General features: G+C 51.7%; 2 protein-coding genes across 2 annotated transcripts in view; one reads left to right on the forward strand and one right to left on the reverse strand.

The window, feature by feature from the left end:
• LOC111812983 overlaps nt 1–3,815 on the forward strand; it is a 13,108-nt gene extending 9,293 nt beyond the window's left edge. Inside the window, exons 5-9 of the mRNA XM_023702677.1 lie at nt 2,464–2,532; nt 2,694–2,732; nt 2,929–3,012; nt 3,355–3,397; nt 3,694–3,815. Of these exons, the coding sequence (XP_023558445.1) occupies nt 2,464–2,532; nt 2,694–2,732; nt 2,929–3,012; nt 3,355–3,397; nt 3,694–3,815 (357 nt within the window). The remainder of the gene's footprint in view (nt 1–2,463; nt 2,533–2,693; nt 2,733–2,928; nt 3,013–3,354; nt 3,398–3,693) is intronic.
• A 2,487-nt stretch (nt 3,816–6,302) lies between these two features.
• The window catches only part of LOC101578592 (cytochrome P450 2D17-like), a 13,466-nt gene continuing 9,283 nt past the window's right edge, over nt 6,303–10,485 (reverse strand). The window contains exons 2-10 of the mRNA XM_023702652.1: nt 10,198–10,438; nt 9,347–9,518; nt 8,853–9,005; nt 8,588–8,748; nt 8,060–8,236; nt 7,736–7,877; nt 7,342–7,529; nt 6,794–6,935; nt 6,303–6,697 (exon numbers count right to left, since the gene is read on the reverse strand). Coding sequence (XP_023558420.1) covers nt 6,519–6,697; nt 6,794–6,935; nt 7,342–7,529; nt 7,736–7,877; nt 8,060–8,236; nt 8,588–8,748; nt 8,853–9,005; nt 9,347–9,518; nt 10,198–10,386 — 1,503 coding nt within the window. The 5' untranslated portion in view covers nt 10,387–10,438 and the 3' untranslated portion in view covers nt 6,303–6,518. The remainder of the gene's footprint in view (nt 6,698–6,793; nt 6,936–7,341; nt 7,530–7,735; nt 7,878–8,059; nt 8,237–8,587; nt 8,749–8,852; nt 9,006–9,346; nt 9,519–10,197; nt 10,439–10,485) is intronic.

The following is a 10,485-nucleotide window of genomic DNA, read 5'->3' on the forward strand; positions in this document are numbered from 1 at the left end:
GGTGGGGCTGGCACAGCATGCGGGGATCAAATCTTGGTCCCTGTGTCTAAGCAGGCACTTTAGTCTGCTGAGCTATCTGGCTGACCTGAATGTCTTTATTTTTCCTTCAGTTTTGAAGGATATCTTTGCTGGATATAGTAATCTTGTTAGAGAAGTGTTTTCTTTAGGGGCTTTCGATGACTAAAGCTTTCGATGTCACTCAATGTCCTCTTTGCCTTTAGAATTTCTGCAAAGAAGTCTTCAGTTGGTTTCATGGGTTTGATTCTTTTAAGTAGTTTAATATTTCTTTTTTGCAGCTCTCAATATATTTTTTTCCTTATTCTGTACTTTTGGCATTTTAACTATGATATTGGGAGGTTCTTTTCTGATCATGCCTCCTTGTGGGGGGGGGCTTACTATCGATCCTCCTGCCTCAGCTTCTCAGTGCTGGGATTACAGGCGTGTGCCACCATGCCTAGCTTTCTGTAATTATTTCATCTCTTTGATTAAAGAGATTTTCCATACCAATAGTCCAAACCTCAGTGCTCTCTTCAACACCTGAAATTTCTAAATTTTCCCTTCTAACTGTGTTTTCAAGTTCTTGGATGTTTTGTTCATAATTTCTAATTTTTTTATCAGTGGTTGAGTGAAGTAATTCATTAATTTTATCTTCAAGCCCTGAAATTCTGTCTTTTGTTTGAGGCATTCTATTGGTGAGGCTTTGCACTGTTTTAAAATTTGAATTATTGTGCTTTACATATCGAAGATTTCCATTTGATTCTTCAGAATCTCTCTTTGTGAATTTACTCCCTTATGTCTGCATTGTATTCTTAATTCGTTCTTGTGTTTCTCTATTGAGATCGGTGCATCTTTTGGGGTGGATCTCGCTTCCGCTCCTGTGTGAGGGCCTTCTCAGGGACCAGCCTTCTCCTGAAGGCTTTATCTCCAGTACTGCACAAGGAGGTAAAAACAAACTACAGGAACATTGTAGTTTGACAAATAAGATTTTAAATACAGTAAAAACCAATTGAAAGCAACAATTGTACCACCAATGGCAAATAGAAAAGAAAGCAGGAATAATAATATAAATTAAAAGGCTAAAATTGGGGCCGGGGAGATGGCTCAGTAGAATATGCGCTTGCCTGGCAAGCACAAGGGCCTGAGTTCAATCCCTGGTTCCACCAAAATAAATAAATAAATAAATAAATAAATTTGGATTAAAAGTGTAATAGGATGGCCAGAAGTTTGAGGCTAGCTTGGACTACACAGAAACTTTATTTAAAAATTTTCAAAATCTTTTATTTATTTATTTGGTACAGGTTCTTGCTACACACAGCTCAGACTTGTAGTGATCCTTCTGTCTCAGCCTCCCCCGCACTGGGATTAAGGCATGTACCACCACGCTCAGTTTTAGTGGCTGGCTTGGCGTGAGGCCGCCATTGCATGCAGTACCTGGGATCGAACCCCGGTCCTTGTGCTTGCCAGACAGGTGCTTACACCACAGAGCTATGTCCCCAGCCTACATAATAACTTTAAAGTCAGCCTGAACTACCTAGTGGGACCCTGTCTCAAAAAAACAAAGCAAAGCAATGATAAACCAACACTAATAAAATTGGAGGGTGTGCAGAGTGGGACAAATGAAACAAACAAAATAAAAAGGAAGATAAAAAGAAGGAGGAAATAGATTTTAAAGTCCAATTATAGGGCTGGGGATATAGCTCAGCAGCATAAGTGCCTGCCTGGCAAGCACAAGGTCCTGAGTGTGATTCCCAGTACCAAAAGAGGAAAAAAAAAGTCCAGTTAAAAGAATAAAAATATACAACAAAGTAGGTAAAAATAATAATAAAAAAACAAGAAAAAAGAAAAGAAAAGAAAAAGAAGACAAGAGAAAGGCATATATGGGGGGAGAAAATGGAATCTGCAGTTTATCCCTAAAGGGGGGGGGACAATTTGCGTTTTGTTTTTTTTTTTTTTTGGTTTTTTTTTTTACTTTTTAAAGAACCTTCTAACTAGAACTTTGTGCGATATCCTATCCTCAAACTGTTAGAAGTGCTGGTCATTTACTTGCCATTCCAGTATTTATCTTATGTTTTACTCTAGTACTTCTTTGCTATCATGAAAACTTTTTCTGAGTTCAATTGTTTGGAAACATTTAATTTTCTGAATATTGCTTAATCTTAATTTTTGTTCTAAGATTTATACTATATCTTTGACTTACAACTTATTTAAAAGACATTGTCTGATATCTTCTCCTAGTATTAGAAACTTTAAAAAGTATATTTCCATTTTCTGTTGACTTAAAAAAACCAGAGGTTTGTACCTAAAAAAAAAAAAAGAACTTTCTATTGTTTTGTAAGTGTTCTCTCTCAAAATGTCAGTTATAGTTTTATAGAGGTTTCCGTAACTATCTAGTAGCCTTTCAATGTCTTCCCGTGGAGGAATCAGTAGACCTCACGCCAGCCTCCCCCTCCACCTGTCACACAGCCCATGGGGAAGACCTTACGGCCAGTGTGGGGGATGATGATGGATAAGTGCTACTCTGAAACCACGCAGGTGGGTAAGGGCTGGGGACGCCTCTTTTCCTGGTGGTGGTGGGGGAGTGGCTGTCTCGGCCCTTGTGGCAAGCACAGCAAAGGCCCTGCATCTGGAGAGCCCAAGACAGGAATCCCAGTCACTTGTGGTTGTGTCACCTCTTCTGTCTCTCCTTGCAGAAGAGACACAGAGTCAAGAGTGAGAAGCAGCAAGCCTCGGGGGTAAGTGAAGCCTTCCCCAAAGGCCCAGCCTCCCACGCGTCTGCCGGGTCATGGTGCCTCAAGGGGGAATCCCACCAACTTAGCACAGCTCCAGGGAAAAGCAAAGGGATGTAACTCATCCCGAGGGCCTGAGCAGGAGGGCTGAGGCTTCCTGAAGCCCACTGCCCAGGTTCTACCCTCTTGACCTTCTCTGTAGGCCAGAAGCCCCAGGACAACAGGAAGACAGAACGATTCTGTCCCCAAGGAGGAGACTGACATCTCACCTCAGGGGGAAGGGCAGGTGAGGCCCACAGGGGAGGAAGCACTGCTCTGTTCTTATGGAGGAAGGGGTGGCGGAGACCCCGTAAGGTGGGTCCTAAGCCTCCACTGACACACTCCAGCCGGGCTCTTTCCTAGAAACCAAGAGTGTGTGGGGCAGGGCGTGAGCAACTGAGGTGGTGGTGGGAGTGGGGGCCTAAGCTCCACCTCCGCAGCCCAGAAGGCAGCTGACCTGGTGCGAGGAGGGAGTGGGTCTAAACCCCAGCCTTTCTTGACTTCTTATGGAGGAGGGCCTGTTTCCCTGTCCACAAACAACATAGAACTGACCCCATCTTCCTGCTGTGTCCCTCTTGTTCCATGACAGGAAAAGAAAAAGGACCATCAAGAAGTCATGGAATACTCACTGGGTAAGACTGCCAGCCCAGCCCTGCCGCAGGGGTACTGCCCTTCTCGCTCACCTCAGACACCAGCATCTCCTCCCAACCCTGCCCCTGCAGTGAGAGGCGTAAGCCCAGGTGCCTGGACCTCTTGGGGATGCTGCCTATGGCTCTAGCCTCCTCCCTGGGCATGCAGGACTCGGCTGCTCACCTAGCCAGCTGCACATAGGCGACGTAACTGTCCCAGCATTCAGAGGGCATCTGGGCCTGGGGGAAGGTCCCATCCAGTGGGGCACCCACAGGCCTCACCTGTTTGTATGTTTTAGGGGCTTCTGTGATGGAGAGCAAGGAGGAAAGGCTGTTGGGCTGGGTGCCCCAGCTCCTGAGAAAGTTCTGGCCCAGCTGGTTTCTAGCCTCTGACACCCCCAAGATGCAGAGCCATGAATGAGAAGGAATCTAATAAACTTTCAAGCTCTGCCTCTGCCCACTCGGTGCCTCCCTTCAGGGGCCCCACAGCTCCTCTACAACCACACCTGCCTGCATCCGCACATTCTCCTGACACTGCTTCCTGCCCCACACCTGTCCCCACAGTGGATGCCCTGCACTGGCCAGCGCAGGCCCTGGTAACCCTCTGACTCAGTACCAGGAGGCAGACCACAGCCTGGCGTGCTGCAACTAGAGAGCTTCCTGTCCCAAGGGCACTTACTAAAGTGGCTACAGAGACCCTACTGTGATACTGCAGGGTCTTCTGGGAGAAGTGGCCATGGTTACTTCTGCTCTGAGTGTCTGGAGTTCTCTGTCCCAGGCTTTTGCATGAAGAGGGATGTGGATGGTCTTTAGTCCCCCTTGGGTGCTGTTGCCATGCGCAGTTCAGAAGAGCCACTGAAGGATGGGTGTAGAGATGGGAGAAGCAGTCCCCGCCCTGTGGCAGACAGATGCTAGGCCAGAAGGAAAACAGACCCAGAAGTCAGAGGAGGAAGACAGGTGTTGACATTCACCTGTGCAAACTTCTCAGTGGCCAAAGGGGCATCAAGAAGCCCAGGGAGGAAGGGATGACCCCGGGCTGTGCAGTGTAACAGAGTGAGGACTAGGAGCAGGGTCTCTATCTCTGCAGCCCCCATCGCTTACCTCTCTTCTGCATGCCTACTGTCACATGGGTCCAGGGTTGAGCGCTTTCCCTAGGACCCTGCAGCCTCATCCCCAACCTGGCCTGCAGCCCCAACAAGTGTCCTCCAACTGTAGCTGGGCCCGAGAAGCAACTCCACAGTGCAAGAGGCCTGGACAGCCAGGCAGTGAGAGCCATCTGGCCTTCTAGTGCCGCAGGGAGGTGGTGCAACAGCAGGCAGAGACAACATCCAGCATGTGGAGGCAGATTTATTCATGTCAATAGCACTGATCGGGATCACGCCCAGAATATCAGGCCCAGTCTCCAGGTGGTCTAGGGCTTATATGGGATAAGCAAGCAGGAAGTACAGAGGCAGGGTGGCTTATCAGTGGGGGACTGATTTATACAATGTGCATCCTTAGAAACCAGCTGTTTCTAAGAGAAAGGAGCACCTAGAACCGGAACAGGAACTGCTATGTGGGCCACCAAGAAGCTGAAGTATAGGGGTGGGGGTTCTACTACAGTGGCTCCCTCTCGGGCTCACTCTAGGCCTTTTTCCCTGAAAACTTCTGGCACCAGATGACACAGCTATGCTGTCAGTCCCCACACACCACGCCCTGCCTTCCTGATTTCTCTGTGTCTTCAGGGAGAAGTCTGGTTACAGATGTGCTGCCTGGCTGGCTGGGCACGGCTCCCTGCATTACAGGAACTGCAGCCGCAGCTGGAACTGAAGCCAGGGCCTCCAGCTGGAGTCCGGCTGTCCCCCACCCACCCAGGCAACCCAGGCCTGCTGGGAGGCCACATCCTGGGGCCCAGTGGTCAGCTAATGCAAGAAGCCAAACTCTTCCAACAATCCTGTGCAATGGACAGAGCAGACCAAGAGCTGGGAACGACAGTGAGACCTATTTTATAGATTCCAGCCAGAGAACGAACTGCTAAATTACCATGGCCCTGATTCAACATGGCTGAAGCCCAAAACAATAGCTTATCTTCCCAGAGGCCACCTCCTCCTCCTTCTCCACCCCAGATACAATTTCCTTTCACTTTTCCCAGGCCACAGGGGAGCCCCATTCAGCTCCTTAGGTGTCTCTGAGCCTGCCTCTCAAACTCCCGCCCCTAGCGAACGTGCATAAAGTCTCAGTCTTCCACTGTCTCAGGTCAGAGGATCCCCCGCACCCCTCCTTGGATTCTCTCTGTGTTTTCAGAGTCAATAAAGGCCTCTTTTATCTTTCCTGTCTCTTTACTGCATCACAGAAAAACCTAACACTATTGTCTTAATTTTCTTTCTTTCTTTTTTTTTTTTTTGCGGAACCAGGGATTGAACTCAGGCCCTTGTGCTTGACAAGGAAGCACTTATTCCACTGAGCCATCTCCCTGGCCACTATTGTCTTAATTTTGTAATCTTCTAAGAATCAGGCGACAGACCACCAGCTCCAAGTGTTTACAAAGAGTCACTGATACCAAAGCCCAGTTCTCTGTTTCTCCTCTGAGCACTGGGAGTGTAGTCTACTCTGGCCAGTGCCTAATCTTTGTCTTGTTTGCTCTGTAAAAAAGATATGAGATTTTTTTTTTTTTTTTTTTTTAAACCAGGGATTGAACTCAGGCCCTTGTTATGAGATTTTTTTTGAACCGGAGATTGAACTCAGGCCCTTGTGCTTGCCAGGCAAGCACTTATTCTACTGAGCTATCTCCCCGGCCCTCCTATGGGATTTTTTTCTAAGAAAAGCAAATAAAGTACAGAAGTAAATTTTTAACTGCCAGTGCTTCTTTTAGAGTTAGCATAACAGATTGCATTTTAATTCACTATCCCCTTTGCCCTTTGTTTAAAAACTCTTTTAAATGTAGCAATCATGAAGTTACAAACTTTAACCCAGAAAAAAGACCAGTATTACCTGTGTTTTTTTCAGTAAAGAACAGAAGAAGCAGGGAGGATGACGTGTTCCTGGGGAGGCTGCTGGGGTCCTGAGCCAGCAGGGTAGAGCTGGCCAAAGGGCTCACTGTATGTCCGGGTTGCAGCTGGGTGGGAGCTGGGCCTTGGTGTCTCCTCTAACGGTGCTGTGCGCACAGCTGGTAGGGGGATGGGGTCACCAGGGCACCAAAGGGTGCATGGTCGCTGGGCCGGGGCTGCCCCTCCGGCACCGAGAAACTGAAGCGCTGCAGCAGGCAGGTGAAGAAGAGGAAGAGCTCCATGCGGGCCAGGGGCTCCCCGAGGCATGCGCGGCGGCCTGTGGGTGGGGACGGGGCTCAGTCAGCCTGGGGTCTAGACCTTGCCTCCAAGGCACCCTGTAAAAGGGACAGGAAGCCAGACAGCTGGCAGGCACCTGCTGAGAACGGCATGAAGGCCTCGTGCTTCACAAAGCGGCCTTCGGCATCCAGGAAGTGTTGTGGGTGGAAGTGGAAGGGCTTCTCCCAGACAGTCTCATCCTTCAGCACAGATGACAGGTTGGTGATGAGCGTGGTCCCCTGGCAGGAAACGCATGCGTGAAGGTGGGGACTCAGAACCCTGCTGCTAAATCCTCCTCAGCACACTCTACCTGGCTCAACCCGGACCCTTTCAATTAACCATGAACTCTAGAAACTTCTCAGAACCCTCTCAGGTTCCCACAGAAGGGCCTGGTACTAGGCTCCCCGGGGTGCTCACGTTGCCATGTCTTTGTGTGTGCTGTCTCCTCCAACACCGTGCAACTTGTTTTAGCTTTTATTTTACCACTCCAGAGCCTCAGTGGGGACAGGGAGGCACTGTCTGTGCTCAGCATCACACAGCCCACGTGGGCCTGGCAGCAACGATGGAGCCCATGACTGGGTGGCCTGGGCACACCTGGCCTTATCTGGATGTGGCCATGCTGGGAAAGGTGGGCTCCATACCTACCTTGGGGATGACGAAGCCCTGCACCTCAACATCACAGGACGTCATGTGGGGAAAACCCAATGGAGCGATGTCCGCAAAGCGCTGCACCTCGTGAACCACGGCGTTGGTGAAGGGCATGCGGGCCTGGTCCGCCATCTCTGGGCGCCGCCCCTGCCCTATCACCTCATCGATCTCCTGCTGGACACGGCCTGCACAGACACGCATGCCCATAGCAGATCAGTCCTGAGGCTGTGGCCTGAACCTCTCCACCCCTCTTTTAAGGGCTGTGACCAGGTGAGGAGGGCGTGACACTTTCATGGTCCTAGAAACTTCCATGGTTTCCATGAACTCAAGTTGGAGACCCTGTGGCTCCTTTTCCTCCCTCATTCTCCCACCCAGCCCCAGCTGGGCTCACGCTGCACATCCGGGTGCAGGATCATGAGCAGCAGGGCCCAGGCCAGCGTGGTCGAGGTGGTCACCATCCCTGCCGTGAACAGGTCAGCCACAACCAGGCGCAGGTTCTCATCAGTGAAGCTGCTCTCAGGGTTTCCCTTGGCCTGGGCCAGGCAGAAAAGATGGGCTCAGGGGAAAGAGGGAGGAAGGCCCTAATGGACCCCTGTTCTGCACCCCTCAGCCCAGATGCTGGGTCACTGAAAGGTGCCCAGTTTCCACCTCGTCTTCACACCTCATGGGATCCCCAGTTCAGACCCCAATCCCTTCTCTCACAGCTGCCCCTCACCTTCTCCACCTCAGTCAGGAAGGTATCAGTTAGGTCTCTGGATGGCTGCGTTGGGTCCCAGCTCATCCTGTGCTCGGCCAGCAACTCATCCAGCAGGTCCATGAAGGCCTTCTGCCCAGGGAAGACCTTGCCTGGCAGCCCTGGGATGCGCAGGAGCATGGGGACTGCATTCAGCACCTGTGACAGCACAGAGGAGGTCTGGACTTTCCTGAGGTAAATGCTCACTGGACCAGCTGCAGGTGCCAGCTTCCTCTGGAGCTGGCTCCCTCCCCAGTGCCAGCCTCTCCACTTGCTTCTGGTGTGGGCTGCCACATGTGCCATCCCACCACTGCAATCTCCTGAGCTTTGTGGCTCCCAACGTGAACAGGAGGTACAGACTCTGCCCTCTCTGGAATCCAGACCCTGGGCCACCTCTCCCATGACTGTTGGCTGCCATTTGCCACCTCCAGCCCTTTCCTCCAGCAGTAGCCTCTCCCAGAATGCCCCTCTTCCCATCGTCCCTGCATGCAAATCCTCTGCACCCTGCACCTGGGGCACAATGCCAGAATCTTCCTTCATGGTGTCCTCCAGCAGTCTCAGCAACCTGCCCAGGCGCAGGTCCTCATACTCGAAGCGACATGCGTAGATGAGGGAGGCGATCACATTGCATGTGGCTTTGTTCAGGAGGTCGCTGGGGCTAAAGGGGCGTCCTGAGAACAGGGATGTGGGGCAGAGGGTGACCAAGTCCCTATCACAGTCTGCCTCCCCCATCCCTTCTTCTGACCATTCCTTGTGTCCCTCACCCATCACCCACCATCCTGGGTGGCGAAAGCATCACAGAGGCAGGCGGCCTCTTCGGTCACCCACTGCTCCAGCGACTTCTTGCCCAGGCCGAGGTTGCGCAGGGTGGACACAGAAAAGCGCCGTAGCTCACGCCAGGTAGGCCCATAGTGTGCAAGGATCACTCCTGGGGCAGGTGGGCACTGGGGCTTAAGATTTTTGCCCCCATCCTTTCTTACCCACCCTCCCCACTCCCAGCCCAGGATCCCTTTTACCTACCTTTGTAGCCTGCATTGGCTGGCTTTTCCCTGACCCCACTGTCTTCCCCATCAGATCCTGGATAACCTATGACTTTTATTTCCAGGTCCCATGACCCTTCCCACCTCCACTTCTCTCTCTGCCTCTACTTTCATTTACCTTGGGGCTGGGGAGATGGCTCAGTAGAATAAGCACTTCCCTGGCAAGCGCAAGGGCCTGAGTTTAGTCCCCAGTTCCGCAAAAACCAAAAAATACACCTCTCTCATTTACCCTGAGAGTGCTGCCCAATGCCCAGGTGCTCATAGATGGGCATCGGTGGCCGGTCTGCAGTGTCCTCGCTGTGGTTCACTAGCGCCTCACGCACAGCCACCAGCCCATTGAGCACAACCACTGGAGTCCAGGCCAGCTGCAGACTGAACACGTCCCCAAAGCGGCCCCGTAGCTGCAGGCAAAAGGTCAGTGCATTTGTCAGGCCAGGTCTGGACCCATGCAGAGCTGGCGGTCTCCATTGTTCGAGGCTAGGGGAAGTGTGTAGTGAACCAGGTGCGAAGAAGAGACCTGGTATCTCAGGCGTCAGGAGGCTGGGGCTCAGGTCCTCTATGGGGGAGGAGCTCACTTTGGATCAGACAGGCCAGCTCTTCCAACTAATCTCCAGAAATCAGTAAGGGGCCCATTAGCCTTCTATTTCACAGATGAGGAAATTCTAGTTCACACAGTGAGCCATGAGGCCCTTGCGCCATGGCTTCACAGCACTAACATGCATCTCTGCACCTCTCTTGGCCTCAGGTCCCAACGGAATGCTGCTCAGGACACCGGTTCTGTCCCTCATTCCTAAGACAGTTCCTCCGATGGCATCAGCAGGGACTTGGGGCCTATGTAATTTCTGCTCTACCTAACTGGGTCCAGAATCTGCTGCCATATCTCACTTTACCTCCTGGCCATGTGCCCCTAGAAAGTTCAAAGTGTCCCTAGGCTTGAAGCATCCTCCCTAGGGAAGCCTTCAGCCTGCTGCTGCTTCTCAGGGTCCCTGTGTAGCCTGTGGCTTCCCCACCAGCCACTGCCAGCTTTGTTGTGTGTATGTCCCTGCCACCATTGCTGCTGTGTGACCCCAACTCCCTCACCTTTCGGCAGCAGTCCAGCATGTTCTGGAAGTCCACCTGCAGCAGGTTGCCCAGCCCGGGCACTGGCATAGGGCCTGGCGGGTAGCGAGCAGCCCAGCGTTGGCGCCGGTGCATCAGGTCCACCAGGAGCAGGAAGACAGCCACGACCATGGCCACAGGCAACAGCGCATCCCCGGTCAGCAGCCCCATGAAAACCACTGGGCTCCTCTGGACACACGCAGGCTAGCACCACTCCAGGGACCTATAGTCAAGAGGACATGTCTGTCACACCTTGTGGAGGACCACCTG

The sequence above is a fragment of the Octodon degus genome, unplaced genomic scaffold, assembly GCF_000260255.1.
Source record: "Octodon degus isolate 3935 unplaced genomic scaffold, OctDeg1.0 scaffold00156, whole genome shotgun sequence".
NCBI lineage: Eukaryota > Metazoa > Chordata > Mammalia > Rodentia > Octodontidae > Octodon > Octodon degus.